Source organism: Mesocricetus auratus, unplaced genomic scaffold (assembly GCF_017639785.1).
Source record: "Mesocricetus auratus isolate SY011 unplaced genomic scaffold, BCM_Maur_2.0 Super-Scaffold_100676, whole genome shotgun sequence".
Lineage (NCBI taxonomy): Eukaryota > Metazoa > Chordata > Mammalia > Rodentia > Cricetidae > Mesocricetus > Mesocricetus auratus.
The window spans coordinates 132,733,732-132,751,704 of NW_024429266.1; the positions used below are offsets into that span (position 1 = coordinate 132,733,732).

Consider the following 17,973-nt stretch of genomic DNA (forward strand, 5'->3'; position numbering starts at 1 on the left):
GTCTCAAAACAAAAACCACAAACAAAAACGAAGATCCTTAGCTTTTTTTTTTCCCCACACACACACAGCACAAACTTGCACAATGCCGCAGGGTCCAACGTCCAATCCCGGGACTGAAAACAGCGACTAAACATCTGCAGATAGGAGGGGTGAGGACACAAGAAGCACCTAGCAGGCGTCGGTCAGCCAGCGGTGGTGGCCGCCCCTCCCCGGCACCCTGCGGCTTGTAGCCCCGCCCCTCCCTAGGCCCCGCCCCGATGCCGACGTCAGTTGTTATGTCTTGACTAGGGCCCGGGCTGCAGCGGGTCCAGTGCTCCGGGGGCGGCGGCTGCGGCCTGTGGAGGCGGCGGGACGGCGGCCGCGGTTGGCGCGGCATATCCGCACGGGGCTGGGCGCCGCGCAGCGACGCAGCCGACCCAGGAAGCCGCCAGGGAGAGGCGCGTCCGGGCCTAGCGTTATTTGCTTTTTTCACCTCCCTTCACGACAGTCGCCTCGCGCTCTAGATCCTCCTCTGCAGGAGCTGCCGCGACGCCCCCTCGCGGGCCGCGGGACTCAGAGGCGCCGCCTGGGAACCTGGAGCCCCTGCCGGGCCTGGGCGGCCGCCGGGCCCTGAAGCCTGGGCGCTCGGCCCGGCACTGCGGCGGCCGCTCCTCCCCGCTCTGGGAGCGCCGGGCCCCGGGCCTGGCCCAGCCGAGAGCCGGGCCTTCCCGACCGCGACCACGCAGCCCGGCCTCAACCGCTCTGCGCCCGCCCGCAGTCTCTCGGAGCCGCCGCGGGCTCGGGCCCCGCCGCCGCGGTCACCCCTGGTGGGCTCCTGCCCGCTCCCAGCCGTCCGCTGCTCGATGGGTGGGGTGCTTTTGAGCGTCCCCCCTTCTCCCTGTCTGGGCTCTTGACCGCAAGGGCAGAGCCCGTGCCCTGCCGGTCCCCTCAGCCGCACGCACGCCGCGATCCACCTGCCTGCCCGCGGGGATGGCCCGCCGGTGACCGCCACCGCCGCGCGCCCGAGCTGCCCTCGTCCAGGCTGCGCTGCGTCGCCCTGCACTGGTCCCCCTCCCCTGTCCACGGCGTCCCGGCTCCCGGCGACGCCAAGAGGGCGAAGATGTGGCTGAAGCTGTTTTTCTTGCTCCTGTATTTCCTGGTCCTGTTCGTCCTGGCCAGGTTTTTCGAGGCCATTGTGTGGTATGAGACTGGCATCTTTGCTACCCAGCTGGTGGATCCGGTGGCATTGAGCTTCAAGAAGCTGAAGACCATTCTGGAGTGTCGAGGTTTGGGCTACTCAGGATTGCCCGAGAAGAAAGATGTTCGAGAGCTGGTGGAGAAGTCAGGCAAGTGCCGGCCTCCCCGAGGCCGCCCTCACTGCCCTGGCTCTTTCCACCGAAACGAGGCGGTCCCCGGAATGGTCAGGCAGAACTGCCCAGGTCTTCTTTGACCACGTTTTCTACGAATATGTAAATCCGGGTTTTGAAAAGGGGGCAGCTAGGTGTGTTGGTGTGTTTCTAAGGTTCTTTGGGAATGACAGTTTGAAAATGTAGCTTTTTAAAAATTTGTTAAATTGAATGATTTATCTCAGAATTCAGGAACGTCAGTTGAAATTGATTAAAATGTAGGGAAAGGAAAAGCTCCAAAATGTAGCTGTAAATAGCAGCATCTGTCTCCATAGTAAAAAAACAAGCTACTGGGAAGGTGAAGCATTATTAAAATAATAACAAAGAGGCACGTGGACCTAAGATTTACATGTAAATTATGTGTTAAGTATGGGTAAGGTGTACAGGGTGCAAATTTTCTCCTTTTACTTTAAATGCAGTGAACATTTTGTGACTGTCGGCCTTACTTGGAGTTCATATTTTCTTGCAGGATTACATTTTTTATTTTTGAATTTTGAATGTATACCTTTCTTGTCATGTGTCACAGGCATCCCTACGTCACTTAATGGGTTGAGGAAGAGAATTAAAATAATGCTGAAAGAATATCTAATGTCTTAAATAATGTATTGCTGAAAGAATATTTAATGCCTTAAATAATATGTTTCCAGAAGGCGTTAATTTGGAGTTTAGGATTGCTTAGGGAAATACAGTTAATTTGTTTCACTGTTGTACAAAGAAAAATGTCTCCTGATAGAGGAATGTAAATTGAGAAAGGCATTCTGAATTGCTGTAGGAAGCATTTGAAACTGCGGATTGTCTTTTTTTGTCATTACAAGTATATCTGTCAGTTGGGCCTTTTACAAGATAATTTTTTTCCTTATGTGGCACTATCTAGGCAAGAATACAAACTATAGCAGTCCAACACTTGTGGATTTATAGCATAAGAGCTATAGAACTCATCTCACCCATGGGGTAGAGGGAAGGAATCTTTTGCATAAGGGCTACATTTTTCAACTTGTGTATTATTATTGTTTGCTGCCTGGTTTATGGTGCCATTGGTTGTTGAGGCAGGGAATGGATTGGTGAAAGTAAAAGTTACTGTTTCATACAGTTATTTGATCACACTTTTCCGCCCTTTGAGCTTTGTTAGGTGTTTTGCTGCCTTTTGAGCCTATAATTGTTGTCATATGGAATGTTCAAGGAATCAACATATAGCCTGAAGAACATACAATCGAAGTAAGATTCAGGCCACACATTTTACAGCATAACAACACAAAACAGTCTTGATGTGGCAATTTAACTGTAAAACCTGAATGTTTGTTATAGATGGTTTTGCTGTTTAGAGTGGAACAGTATTATTGATTCACTATGCAGTATTTTTAAGGCAAGAGTTAAATAGTATGATATGAATGGTTTGGTTTTTATAGTTTTTTGATTCAAGATCCAAGCTTACACTGTAAACTTGTGTATGAATGTGGGGTTTGTTCCGATAAACATTCTCTTTCCCACTCATAAAAACCTTGTTGCTATTTTAAGCAGGCTGATGGCAAGTTCTGTGAACCCACTTGTAAATCTTTTGAGTCAGAGCATAGGCTTTCTGTAAAATTAAATGATTACTAGTTTAATTTTTTTTGACTGGTGTAATTTGGTAATTTACTCACAAGCCCTATGATGGCCCCATTAGAATATAAGCTGTACTGTAAGAGATGAATTTTTTACTCTTCAGTCTTTGTGAATCTTATATTCAGGTGCTATTCTTTTCTCCATAGAATGGACATAAAATAGTGTAATTATTCATGATATAAAATGGGATTAATCACTGAAGTTAGGAACATGGGATTTCTGGCTGTGAGCCTAACCTTTAACGACTGAGCCATCTCTCCAGCCCGGAACATGGGATTTTTGAAATCTTACAAAGTTTTTAATTTGTTTCCTTCAGGTGACTTGATGGAGGGTGAACTCTATTCTGCTCTCAAGGAAGAAGAGGCATCTGAGTCTGTTTCTAGTACCAATTTCAGTGGTGAAATGCACTTCTATGAGCTTGTGGAAGATACAAAAGATGGCATCTGGCTTGTACAGGTAGAAAAAGAGGATAATACTTAAGAACAGTATTTATACCAAAATAGTATTTACCATTGAGTAACCCTTCTGTTGTGTCATGCTTCCTAGGCAAAACTCAGTTCTCATGGGTTTTTCAAACCAATAATAATGAAAATTAGGGCAGGAGATGCAGCTCAGTTAGTAGCATACTGCTATGCATGATGATGCCCTTGTCTTCAGTCCCTAGCACTACTTAAACCAGGCATAGTGGTACACACCTGAAACCCTGTAGAAGCAGGAGTGTCAGAAGTTCAAGGTCTTCCTCAGCTGTTTAGTGAGTTCAAAGCCAGTCTAGGATACATGAAACCCTACCTTTAAAGAAAAGTGAAAATTCCAGAGTAGAGTAGGAAAGCCTGGAGAAAGGAAGTTTTTTTGAGAATCCAGCAATAAGAAATGTATAGAAGCAGACGTGTGTTCCTTTTATTTAGCAGTGTGCACTATTTTTATGTTATTGTTTTGTTTTTTGTTTGTTTTTCGAGACAAGGTTTCTCTATATTGCTTTGGAGCCTGTCCTGGAACTCACTCTGTAGACCAAGCTGGCGTCTAACTCAGAGACGCTCCTGCCTCTGCCTCCCGAGTGCAGGGATTAAAGGCATGCACCACCAAGCCCGACTTTTTTTTTTTTTTTTTTTTTTTGGTTTTTTACGAGACAGGGTTTCTCTGTATTGTTTTGGAGGCTATTGGTCCAGCCCAGCCTCGAACTCACAGAGATCCGCCTGCCTCTGCCTCCCGAGTGCTGGGATTAAAGGCGTATGCCACCACTGCCCGGCGACAACTTTTTATGCTTTTTTAATTCTATTTTTTAGTTCATTGGTCTTCATAATTTTAGGAAGACCACTAAAGTAAGAGTAAAGAAATCTTTGCCTTAGCACAGTAGCCCGACTTGAATGGCAGCTCTGCTAACCAGCCCAGAATCAACAACTCAGCTAAGTAGACAACTTAGCTGTACTGGGAGTTGAGGAGCATGCATTATTTTGGTTTTGGTGAGGAGATAGTTTTTATGATACCAAAACTATGCGATTTAATTAGTATGTTAGAAATTTCAAGCTGTAAAGGGCCTTAAAAATTATCTTTTCTGCTTTTCATAGCATGGCTTAGGGTAAGTGGATGTACATTAACATTAGTGTAACCATGTAAATTAGAATAATTATGTGATATTGGACATGTAATGCCATCCTAAATGTTACTTAGGAGAAAGCTCAGTTTAATTTTTAAAATCTGTATTCACTTACAGTAACATAACAAATAAACTAGAAGCCTCAATGTGGCCAAAATCAAGGCTGTAGAGTGGATAGCTAAACTTAGAAGTCCTGTCAAACTAACCTTTTCTGAAGCACCAAGACATCAAGTGCTTTGTTCAAGGTCCTGGGACTTGAACTAGGATAAGATCTCAGATCCTCTGAGTTTTCTCTTTTCCAGACTATATTTTATTTAATTGTAGACAGTTCACACAGATATCCTTTCATTTCCTCAGTGCTTTTGACCTTTTAGATAACTCACATGCCAGCTGTGAGAATCAGACACCAAATACATTAATATTTAATACATTATCAATAAATTGAAAGTTATAAGAAGAAAAAGAAGCAGACTAAAGAGATATGATAATAAGGAATTCTTTTTTACAAGGTAGCCTTTGAACAAAGTGATGATGTAAATAAATTTAACATTATAGCCATTACAGTTTATAGTCTTTATATTACCTTCTCCAAAAGTATTTTAAAGACATGTATTCACAGTTGAAAAGTACCTCCTAAGAAAAATGGGATGAGTTTTTTTGGGTTTCTTCATAAGAAAACAGTGCAATAGGAGACACTTGGTTTTTCCAGTGATGCTCAGTTTGCACTGATTTCCAGTGTCTGGCTTGTGTTCTTTATGGATGGTGACTGACATCTGTCAAATGGTTGGTCTGGTCATTAAGACAGCTGAGAAAATAAGCCTGAGACCCTACCCTTGGCACTGTGAGCTGACCCACCAAGCTTATTGGCCGGGCACCTCCTTTAAGCTTCAGAGTTATTTTTGGGTTTTGATTTGTTTAGTTAGTGTTTTAAGCTATACTTAAAATTAAAAATATCTGCTAGAAACAGAAGGGAAGTGTTCTTTCTCTTGGTTGATAGTCATTCTTCTGCCAGATCATATTAATCCAATCTTTTGTGAAGGATAACTTTCCAGAATACCTTTTCTACAGTTTGAATTATGGTTCTTTTCTACTTCTGTTTTTGTTTTCTGATGTTGTGTCTGTTTTGGGGCAGGTTCTCACTTGGTAGTCCAGGCATTAGCAGTCTTGCTGCCTCATCTTTCTGGACTATAGGTATCAGCCATCATGTTAGTCTTCTGTTTTATGTATTTTGAAAGAAGCTGACTAGTTTGTTTGCTCCTTTCCATTTTTATAAGGAATATTTTCATAGATGTCACTGTATTGACTCTGGCCACTTCTGTCTTCAGCTGGTAGAGCTTGGTCCCATGTGTTTCCTTTACAGAGTGAGCATATGTGGTGAGCAGAGCTGTTACTTTTCCTGTTGCTGTCACAGAGTGCCTGATAATAGAAGTTTAAGAAGGAAGGGTTTGCCGGGCGGTGGTGGCACACGCCTTTAATCCCAGCACTCGGGAGGCGGATCTCTGTGAGTTCGAGGCCGGGACCGACAGCCTCCAAAACAATACAGAGAAACCCTGTCTCGTAAAACCAAAAAAAAAAAAAAAAAAAGAAGGAAGGGTTTGCTGGGCAGTGGTGGTACATGCCTTTAGTCTCAGTACTTGGGTTGGGAGGGATATTCAGGTGGATCTCTGTGAGTTCAAGACCAGCCTGGTCTGCAGAGTGAGTTCTAAGACAGCTGGGGCTACATAAAGAAACCCTGTCTTCTAAAACAAAAAACAAAACAAAAAATTCTTAAAAAAAAAAAAAAGGAGAAGGAAGAGTTTATTCTGGCTCAGAGTCCTTCATGGAAGGAAAAGCATGGTAGCAGCAGTGTGAGTGGCTAGTTACATCTCATCCAGTCAGGAAGCAGAGAGCGGTGAATGCTGGTGCTCCACTCATCATCTCCTTTTAGAATACACAGTTATCATCATCAGTATATGTGGTGTATGTGGGAAGAGTTGCCCACTGTGGTACATGTGTGACCACCAAACTCTGTGGCGTTGACTCTCCCCTTCTACCTTTATGTGGATTCTGGGAAGCAGGCTTGCAGGACAGATGCTTTTACCCACTAAGCCATCTATCTCATTCCCTGCCTTCCCCACTTTTTAAAATTGCATGTCTTTTGTAGTGAGAAGTACATACTGAGATCAGAGGACAACTTGTAGGAGTTAGTTCTCTTCCTTCCATCAGCCATCGCAAGAACTAATTTTAATTTTTAAAGGTAGCAAAATCCACGTGACACCTTTCCCAATAATATGCACTGTGTAATGCACACAGAACCAAGTCCTTTCTTTGTTGCAGAATTGTTACACATGTTTGTTCCTAACCTAAACACCTGTCTATCATCAGCCATCTATTTCCCAATTTTGTGGATTCTTTGATTCCGCTACTACCCAGTCTCCTTGGCACCAAAAATAGAAGATGATTATTTTTTTTAAATATTTCTGGTCATAGAGACAAATGGCAAAGTGGATAGGCTTTTGAAATGGAAAAGTTGCATAGTGAATGGCTTTTATGGATTTGTCCTGTAATATTTTTGTTTGGGCTTTTGTTGTCAATTAAAAGGGATATAGCTGTTTGTTTCCTACTGAATGTCCCATTTAATGAGTTTAAAGTCACTGGGGTTACACAGCAGTAAAAGAATACTTTATGACTTAAAGTGCTGGAAAGCTTTGGACACTGTTTACTGAAGTATTATGTTAATGCATTTCATGTTTGGCTGGAAGCATTAATAGCTGATTTTAAACTTGTTTATCTTTGCTCTTAGAGTTTTGTTTATGGCCATTCTAATTTATTTATCCCTTTAAGGGGCTACTTCAGAGCAAAATGTAAGCATAATACAAGCAAGCCACTTGTGTTTTCTGCTGGTGAAAAAGGTTTTGGGTTTACCCATAAAGTAAGCCAGTGAGAATAGTATACTTGATTTTAGCCAGAAGTTAGAGAAATGATAAAGGTGAATATTAAAATTAGTTATTTAAAATGCTATTCAGTTTCAGCTTTTGTCCATCACTGACCCTCATTTTTTATTTTATACAGATGGCATACATATATTTTACAATTTTGAAACTAGACCCCTGCTAAAAGAATGTAGAAAATGTCAACACACCACTCTCATTCCAAGGATTTTTTAAATTATGACTCTGTGGGATTAACAAGGATGTACCAAATGTTCTTATCAGAAACAAGCCTCTTTTCTTAAAAAACAGCCAAAAGTATATTTGTAAATACACCGAATTAGGCATCTTTATATCTAAGTGATTGAGAAGATTGGTTTGTAGTTACATAGCAAGATGCCATTTATATTGTTTGTTCAGTAAACATTCAGGATGACAGGTTGCTGGGGAGGGAACTTTTAGCGATAAAATAAATTCCTTTAGAGACTTTATAATAAGAAGTAAAACAATCTGCAGAAAGCTGAAATAGTTTAGTTCAGCTCAGATGTTTGATTAATATCATCCAGGTCATCTGGGTACTACAATGAATGGAAAGATTGCTTCACACTTAGCATTGGATGCCAGGTCTCTTTCAGGCTTTGAATTCAAACTGTACTTTGGTCCATATTTTTTCTTGTATCTGGAAATATTCTCCATAGAGAATGCAGCCTCTTTCTTGAATTTCTGAGAACTCTTTCGTCACCATGTAATGAGACCAACAGTGTGGATGCCACTCCAGATTGTGCAGTTTGTAGGACACAAGCTGTAAGTCAGAGAGGTGCCTACTAATGTGACACATAGTAACAGGCTTGGAAGATTTTGATTTTGCCATTAACTGAGCCAGATGGATTATTTTGTGAAAACAGTACCATTTTTATAGGGCTCATTTAAATTCAACCTCCTTCAAAGTTAATTATGCAAAACTTTCAGTTGACCAACATACAGATTTTTTTTTTTTTTTTTTTTTTGGTTTTACGAGACAGGGTTTCTCTGTATTGTTTTGGAGGCTGTCAGTCCAGCCCGGCCTCGAACTCACAGAGATCCGCCTGCCTCTGCCTCCCGAGTGCTGGGATTAAAGTCGTGCGCCACCACCACTCGGCTAACATACAGAATTTTAACAAAGCATTTTCTAATTGTCTAGCTATAGTGACAGAATCATATAAAATGATTTCATGAAAAGCTTAGATGACTTCACGTTTTTGTACAGCTCTCTCAGCCGGGGATCCTTAAACTCTTCCAGAGCAGATGCTAGAACAGATTGCTGAGTAAATAAGGCCCCAGGGTTGAACGCTGTCGTGTAGCTAGTCAACTGTGTTCCCAGGTCTCCTCACCATTTCTTTCCCTACCAGGACCTGGATGTGCCTGGGAACAGTCCTCTCTCATTCCTAACACAGGAATGCTTGTCACGAGTCTGCAAGGTACCTCCACAGTGAACAATTAGGTCTTCACTCAAAGATGCCCTGAGACTCAGAGCTGTGTGTACATTGACAGAGGCAACCTCTTAGCTCCTTGAAATGTTATTGCTAACACAGGCTTAAAGTGCCTGGGTTATTTTATAGCTTTAGTCAAGAAATGGAAAAAATGTTGGGAAAGAGAGTTATTTTAAAAGAGAGAAAGGAGAAACAGAGAAAAAGGAGAGTGCAAAGAGCACAAGAATAAGAAAGTATACTGTTTATTTACACAGAGACTTACCTTCTGAGAAATCTGAAAATTACATTCAGGTTCCTTGGCTCCATGATCAAAACTACTATTGACTGTTGAGAAGTAGCAGGAAAGAAAATAACACTTGCTTTGTGGCTGGGTATGTAACTGAGTGGTGGAGCATTTGTCTAGTATACCCTCAGTGTTCTGTGTTCCTGAACCACCACCACAAAACAAAGGATCATGAAGCAGGAAGCATGCCGGGCTTGACTGCCCTGATTCTCCAGGTAAACCTTTGCAGTATACTTTTGGATCAAGAAAAGGGTAAATAGCATCTTGGGTAATATGATTAACATGAGCCTTCTTAAAACACCTGTATCTAAAACATTGTCAGTTATCTGAGAATGTGTGAACTCACGTCTCTCTCAGCAAGACCATGTATTTTCATTAAAAGCATGTATTAAGTATCAAATGTATGTTACAGTGTTACATATACATGTGTATTTCCATAAGTTTTACAACAGCAGTATTGGTGACATTGTAGGAGTTAGTGGAGTGATCTTGTAGCACAAAAAGGAAACTTTATTTTCAGTTCCATGTGCTCCCAGCCAGTGGTGTCCCTGACATTTATTAGACTTCCCAGGAGAAAGGCCACAGGTGAGGTAGCTGAACCACCCCTACCTCTCCCAGGGAGTTGACTGCTGGTACTCAGTTCATACACATGCTTGGAGTTTCACTTCCAGGAGGATTTTTTGAATGTGAAAATGTTTTTTCCAGCCAGAAAGGTGAGAGGCACCTGAGTATTGTGCCGCAATTTTAAATTGAGTAGTGTTGATAAGATGACATTTATGGAAATAGCTTCGGCTTATGCAAGCAGAGACGGAGCTTTTCTTTTGTCCTGGCAATCTGATCCCAAATAATCACACAAAAGCTTATATTAATTACAAAATGTTCGACCTATAGTTTATTTACTAGCTCTTACAATTTAAATTAGCCCATTTCTATTACTCTACGTTTTGCCATGTGGTTTTAGCTGTTCTCTAGCATGTCTTGTTCATCTGGGGGCTGGCTTGCATCTCTCCAGATTCCACCCTTCTTTCTCCCTGTATCTCTGTTTGGCGGTCCTGCCAGACCTTATTCTGCCTGGCTATAAGCCAATTCACTAACCAATGAGAGACATACAAATTCACAGCATACAGAAGGGTTATCCAACAACAGTCCTATATATGTTAGACCTAACATTTAGTTGGTTTCATGAAAGCTTTAGATATTTTTTGACTTTCCAGTAAATTGTATTTTATTACTTTCATAGTTTAAATTTTTTTTGCTGGTATCTTCAGTGAAACTCTGCCTCCATTAAGTCAGGAAGATTAGGGGATAAAGAAAAGATATATTTAACCACTAAACTGGTGTAAACATGCTGTTTACATTTTGGAAGGCAATTTAGAAATTTTTTCTTTCTTTAAAAATAATCTTTCTCTCAGACCCAATTGTGTTTGAGGACTGTTTGCACAGTTGATGTAGAAGTTTAAGACTGTCAAATTCATTATGGCTGTTCCTTAGAGCCTTTCAAAGTTGCTGAGGGAAAAGTCCTATGAGTAGCACTCATTTAGTCAAAGCATAGTTTAATAGAAAACACATGTTTGATTCTTGGCTGTAAAACTGAACGTTGAAAAATGTGAAATTTGAACTTGCTAAATCCACATGTGATATTTTCGTTTTGGTTTTCAAGACAGTGTTTCTCAGTGTAGCCTTGGCTGTCCTAGAATTCACTCTGTACCAGGCTGGCCTCAAACTCACAGAGATCCATCTGGCTCTGCTTCTCACGTGCTGGGATTAAAGGAGTGTGCAGCTGCCACCTGGCATGTGATCATTTTTATAAGCTTTATTTGGATTTTTAAAAAATGATTTTCAAGGAGAAATTGACTTCAGGGCATGCCATTTTCTGTCTGTGTAACGATTCTAGAGAGTAGGTCATGTGGGTAAAGAATCGATTTTTCACAGGCTTTTAGAGCATAGGATTTAACACAGTACACTTGTGTTTCTTTTCTATTAGACAGTTTTAACTTCTGTAAGCGAGGGCCAGTAAGGTGGCTCAGCAGGTAACGGTGCTTGCAGACGAGCCTGCTGACCTGAGTTCAGTCCCCAGGACCCACAGAGTAGGAGGAGAAAACTGACTGCCATGAGATGTCCTCTGATCTCCACAAGGGTGCTATAGCACTCATGCACATATACACTTAATAATAATAAACTAAAATTTAAAAAGAATTGCAGTAGTAATGAGATGATTTGTTAAACCAGAGCTAGAAAGAGAAAATCTTTATCTAAAGAGGATTTGTGCTATAGTTACGAATAGTTGAGTTTAGCTAATTGAATTTCCCCCTTTCTCTATCTTTTGGGAATTAGGTCATAGCAAATGACAGAAGTCCTTTGGTGGGTAAAATCCACTGGGAGAAAATGGTAAAAAAGGTGTCAAGATTTGGAATACGGACAGGCACTTTCAACTGTTCCAGTGATCCCAGGTAAGTGGGCTAGGAAATTTGGAGTTTGAACCCTGACTGGAATCATTCTTGCTTAATAAAGACAATAATATCAGAAATCTGCCTGAACTGAAAACTAATTAATGTTTAGTATACTGCTAGTTTCATAAACTGGTGTTTGTTGACTTTCTGAGAGATCCCTTAAAATTGTCGGTAGTCCTTTTATATTCTCTTCCAGAAGGCTGAGTGACATAACTGTTCTCATCTATAGCTCAACCTGACTTTGAGCTCGTTATAAATGGCCCCTCAGTCAAGGACTAGGATGACAGGCATACACCACCACTCTCTTAATTCTGACCTTCAGTTTGCATTTCCTTAGTCATTTTCCATCTGCCCTGCCCTTCTCACTACTGTCAAAGTCTGATTTATCATTCATTTAGTCAAACATATCCTTTCTAACTTTTCTACTCTTTACTATTTTATTTTTCTTCACATTTTCTTAGATGAGATGGTTTGGTTTGTCATAGTCATCAGTGTTCAGTCTATTAATTTTTGTCAACATTCCATTTTTAATTTAAAGAATTTAGAATATGTTTATATGTGTGTAGAGGAGTATATGTGCATATATGAGTGCAGGTGCTGTTGGAGTTTAGAAGATGGTCTAGGATCTGGAGTCATAGGCAGCTGTGAGCCACCCACTTTGGGCACTGGTCAAAAAACAAGCTGGGCAAAGTGGTATGTGCCTGTATTCCCAATAGGAGGTAGAAACAGGAGGATCTCAAGTTCTAAGCTACCTGTGTAGTGAAATACTGTTGAAAAAAAAAAAACAAAAAACAAAATTTGAAGATTGTTTCTTGATGGTATCATTGAATTTATTCTGACCATTTAAACGTTCTTTTTTAATTGGATGTAAAAGGTTTTATGCTGCTACATGGAAACATAAAATTCTTAAAAGCAATATATGCATGTAGTCTGGTCTTCATTTGGATACCTTCAGAATTAGTATTTAGAGAATCATGTTAGTAACTTAGTGTTGGTAAGTGTTAGAGATTATTATCCAAACTTGGAAAGTATGATTTAATTTAAAAGTTATAACATAGGGAATTTTCTTTTGTTGGATAGTCCTAGGTTCTCTTTAGAAGTACAAAACTTAAAAATACCAGTTCTTGCCAGGCAGTGGTGACACGCCTTTAATCCCAGCACTCAGGAGGTAGAGGCAGGCGGATCTCTGTGAGTTCGAGACCAGCCTGATCTACAAGAGCTAGTTCCAGGACAGTCTCCAAAACAATACAGAAAAAGCCTGTCTCGAACTCCCCCCTCCAAAAAATATCAGTTCTGAACTGAAAAGAAAACATAAAAGGAAGAAATGAATGCACTAAAGCCTTGCCTTTTTTACTAAGAAACATTTTCTGTCATAAAGATTGTCATTTGATTTATGACACAAATCAGAACAAATGTTATAAAAGAGAAAATAAAAACAATGAGGAAGAGTAGAGATGTGGGGCGGGGGCAGGGGTGTTCAGTAATTGAGAACATTTTTCTGCTCTAGAAGAGGACCTGGGTTCTGTTCCCAGCACAGCTGTCTGTCTTTAGCACCAGGGGATCTATTATATTCTGCTCTGAGAGCACACACACATGTGATGCACATAAACTCACACACGCATACACACATACACATAAATACAAATTGTAGTGAGTAGAAATGTGTCATCTCAAGTCTCTTGCAATTAAGCCATTAAAGCTACTTAGATAAGATCTGAAGGAGGCTGTCATCTACATTCATTTTACTACTGTGTTTGGCAAGGGTAAAAACAGGATTCTTTTGAATTATTTTGCTTTGGATGAAAATATTGTTTTAGGGGTAGAAATACTTAATTTTTAAGGCATGTCCTTTTTCAGACCATTTCATGTTAAGGGAATCTGCATTGTTAAAGGAGTGAATCAAGGCAGTAAGAAGCTGAGAGTCAAGATCTGTGTGTGATTCAGAGTTACTGAGATAGCTTCCCAGAGTCCTCACCAACATGCCATCTTCATTCATCTTAAATTAGACCACAGTGTTTGAATGTGTAATATACTCATTTAACCCTAATAAAATAGGGATGTGTGCTTAGTAAATAAAATGTGACATCTATGACTTATCAGAATCCTGAGTAGCAGCATAAGAGACTAAGTGGAGCCTATTTTCAAGTCTGTAACAAAACATAGTCACATGGAAGTTTTTTTAAACCTTCATCAAGATAAATTTTGTGTATCATAAAATTCCATATGGCAAGTTTGGGGCAAAGAGTTATTGAAAAAAAAAGGAAAATGTCTCTGGTTGTCATCTTTGCATAGTAATGCAACAGCTATTTTCCTTTTTAGTATTTCTCATTACGTAGTTTTTCAGAAAGGACAAATGTTGTAACAAGAACTTGCTGGATACCATTTGAAGCAAAGTCACCTACATCTTCAGAAAGCTTAAACAAATGGTGATTGTAGTTATGTTCTTCTGCATTTCACTTCACTGGTAAATGAGGCTTACTTTTGGGCTAAATCTCTTCATCTTTATACTTTCTGTCTTTGCTCCTTACGTGTTGAACCTTTTTCACAGTCTTCATTAAAGAGAGACGAAAGTTACCTATGGAACTTGGAGTAGCTCTTTTTTAGGTTGGCTTTTGTAGGAGTTAGAGCCTGCTGTACTGTGAGCATCAGGCCTTGGGGTGGTGCTTAGTTGAGAAATGGTAAGGTGGGGCTTCTCTCAAAGCCTTGCACCACCTCAGGCACTCGGCATGTTGGAGCATTCATCCTTCTCTGTCTCTACCTAATTCCTAACTGTCTTTCAAGGCCTAGTTCATTTCCCATACCCTTCTTGAGATCTTCCCCTGCCCAAGCCCCTGGTGATAGCCCCTTTCTTTGAACTTTCTTATTGGTTTTGCATCCTTTACAGTATTTATTAATTCTATAGGAACAGAAATTACTTCCTATTATCTTTGGTTCTTAGCATGTAATGCAGTGCCACATAAGAGATGCTAAAATATTTGCTGATTCCTTGGCTCATAAATGCTTTAAGGTATACCTTTTCTTTTCCAAAAAACAGAAATTCAGACTACAGTAAGCTTTCTTGTTATGGCACAGTGGCCTCTTTCTGGTTAATTGAAGGTTATCTGAGAAGAGAGTAAAAGGGGACCTTTCAGACCCAAAAGAAAACTGTTAGGATGTAACTTTGTGCAGTAGCCTTGCTGTTGACTACAGTGTACTCTCTTACAGGTACTGCAGGAGAAGAGGCTGGGTACGTTCCACACTCATTATGTCTGTCCCACAAACAAGTACATCTAAAGGCAAAGTCATGCTTAAAGAATATAGTGGACGCAAGATTGAAGTAGAACACATTTTTAAATGGATAACTGCCCATGCAGCTTCTCGGATCAAAACTATATATAATGTTGAGCATTTGAAAGAAGAATGGAATAAAAGTGATCAGTACTGGGTGAAAATATACCTATTTGCAAAGCTTGACCAGCCACCAGCTTTCTTTTCTGCATTAAGTATAAAATTTACTGGAAGAGTTGAGTTTATTTTTGTTAATGTGGAAAATTGGGACAACAAGAGTTATATGGAAGATATTGGTGTTTATAACATGCCATCATACATACTTAGAACTCCTGAAGGAATTTACAGATATGGAAACCACACAGGTGAATTTATATCCCTTCAGGCCATGGATTCATTTTTGCGCTCATTACAACCTGAAGTAAATGATCTGTTTGTTTTGAGTTTGGTTCTAGTTAATCTTATGGCTTGGATGGACTTATTTATCACACAAGGAGCAACCATCAAGAGATTTGTGGTTCTTATAAGCACTTTAGGGACATATAATTCCCTATTAATTATTTCCTGGCTACCTGTGTTGGGCTTTCTACAGCTCCCTTACTTAGATAGCTTTTATGAATATAGCTTAAGATTGTTGAGATATTCTAATACAACCACACTGGCTTCGTGGGTAAGGGCAGACTGGATGTTTTACTCTTCACACCCAGCCCTGTTTCTCAGCACATACCTGGGACATGGCCTGCTAATTGATTACTTTGAGAAGAAGAGACGGCGCAGCAACAATGATGAAGTTAATGCGAATAATTTGGAATGGTTATCAAGTCTGTGGGACTGGTACACCAGCTACCTCTTCCACCCGATTGCTTCTCTTCAGAACTTCCCTGTAGAATCTGACTGGGACGAAGACCCTGACTTATTCTTGGAACGGTTAGCTTTCCCTGACCTTTGGCTTCACCCTCTGATACCAACTGATTATATTAAAAACTTACCAATGTGGCGGTTTAAATGTCTTGGGGTGCAGTCTGAAGAAGAAATGTCAGAGAGTTCTCCAGACACTGAAAATGACTCAGATAGTGACAACATGGACACTTTTAGTAGTAAGGATGTATTTGAAGATAAACAAAGCATAGTTCACAGTTCTCCAGGAAGAGCAAGTCACTGTGATGCTGGGTCTTGTTCATGTGCCAATAACTGTTGCCAGACCAGCCAGTGTGAAAGGAAGGGGAGGTCATATGGATCACAGAACACTAATGAAGATATGGAACCAGACTGGGTCACTTGGCCTGCTGGTACATTGCACTGTACTGAATGTGTTGTTTGCCTCGAGAATTTTGAAAATGGATGTTTGCTAATGGGGCTACCTTGTGGTCATGTGTTTCACCAGAATTGCATTGTTATGTGGTTGGCTGGAGGCCGACACTGTTGCCCTGTTTGCCGTTGGCCTTCATATAAAAAAAAGCAGCCATATGCACAACAACAGCTATTGTCAAATGATGTCCCATCTTAACCATGAGCAATTTGTCCTTAATAAGCTTTGAGTATCTTACAGCTTGCCTTTCTAATGTTAGTCACAATGTTTTTGTGGTTTGAAGTTTAGTTTAATGTTAGTGCAGTGACAGGAAATACACATTATGCTGATGTTGATGACAGAATTTATTTGGTTGCCTTGTGTGTCAATTGAATGCATACTAAACTGTAAAAAAAATTATTTACAGCATTGGAAATTCAGAAGTTAATGTTTTTTGTAAGCACAAAAGAAAAATAGTAGAAATTTATCCTAGTAAGACTTTACAAGGCAAGGTCAAATCTAGTGGGACTGAGCTGGTTTCTTACCTAAATGTTTTCTCCCTTTTTACAATCTCTGTCCAGCACCTCTTGGTTAAATAATGTATGCTCTGAGACATGAAATTAAAACAGATCTATGAAATAAATTATTTTAAAACCAGAAGGTTATAGGTTTTCCAATGTTAAGCTGTGATAAGGCTACTGCTTTTTATCAGTTTTTGCTGGTTTGTTAATATTGTGGGTAATTGTAATGATTTTGAGGAAAAAAGATAGAAATTTTGTTGCTGACACTGACCGTGAGTAATGGGAGTCCACCTCACAGCTTGATACCTTCGATAGAAAAGGATTTCCTGGGGGTGGGGGTAAAATAAGTGTTACAGTTTATTGTTTAGCATATTCATCTAAATAAAAGCAACTATAGCAAATTAGTCATACAAGGATTGCCTTGTATGTTTAACTGGCTTTTTATTTTGAAATTTTTTCAGTGCTAGAGGAAAGCTGAGAATATAGATAATAGAATAAATGCCCACTTCTCTTTGATGCACCATACGTGTTTTTATTACATCTACTTTATCACTTTTTATTACAATTTCAATATTTCCTTTTTTCCCCTGAGCCTGTTGAAAATAAACCTGCATCATCAGGATGCTGTATCCCCAGGACATCCCCATATGTTTCCTGTGGATAAGGACTTTGTCTTACACAGCCACCACATCATTAGCATACCCTTGAAATGTAGTGTGATCCAGTAATATCTGATATATAACCCTTTTCTATTGTGACTATAGGGAAGACTCATCCATTGGATTTAAGTCTCCTTCCTTTCATCCTGTCCAATAAAGAAATTGCTGTTCTTTGTTTTTTTGTGTGGTGCTAAGGCTTGAACCTCAGCATAATAGGTAAGTACTCTGAGCTACACCTCAGCCCTCTGTCTTTTAATTTTGAGATAAGGTCTCACTAAGTTGCCTGGGCTGGTCTTGAACTCAGTGTAGCTCAGGCAAGCCTTGAGCTCTATCTTCCTGCCCCAGCCTCTAGAGTGGCTAAGATTACAGGCCTGTCCCGGAGGCCTGGTGCCCTCTGTGATACTGATATTTTGTACAGTACAAGTGAATGGGCTTGTACAGTGTTCCTCATTCTCTTTCGTGATTAGATTTGAGTGTTGCCCATTTACACATTATTGGTGTGCATGTGGTGTAGTTTTATTGTTGATGATGTTAAATTTGTTTAAA

General features: G+C 40.3%; 1 protein-coding gene across 4 annotated transcripts; it reads left to right on the forward strand.

Annotated features, from left to right (window-relative positions):
* The first annotated feature begins 290 nt into the window (after positions 1-290).
* Positions 291-17,602, forward strand: Rnf103 (ring finger protein 103). Of its 4 annotated transcripts, XM_005076084.3 has the most exons (4): positions 299-1,325; positions 3,304-3,443; positions 11,577-11,692; positions 14,897-17,602. In XM_005076084.3, exons 1-4 carry the CDS (start codon positions 1,100-1,102, stop codon positions 16,464-16,466), a joined length of 2,052 nt encoding a protein of 683 aa, XP_005076141.1. In that variant the 5' UTR covers positions 299-1,099; the 3' UTR covers positions 16,467-17,602. The 4 variants fall into 4 exon arrangements, with proteins under 4 accessions (XP_040593721.1, XP_040593722.1, XP_005076141.1 ...); XM_040737787.1 differs by lacking the exon at positions 11,577-11,692 and having other exon boundaries at positions 291-1,325; positions 14,897-15,113; XM_040737788.1 differs by lacking the exons at positions 11,577-11,692; positions 14,897-17,602 and adding an exon at positions 5,942-6,038 and having other exon boundaries at positions 291-1,325.
* Positions 17,603-17,973: the final 371 nt, after the last annotated feature.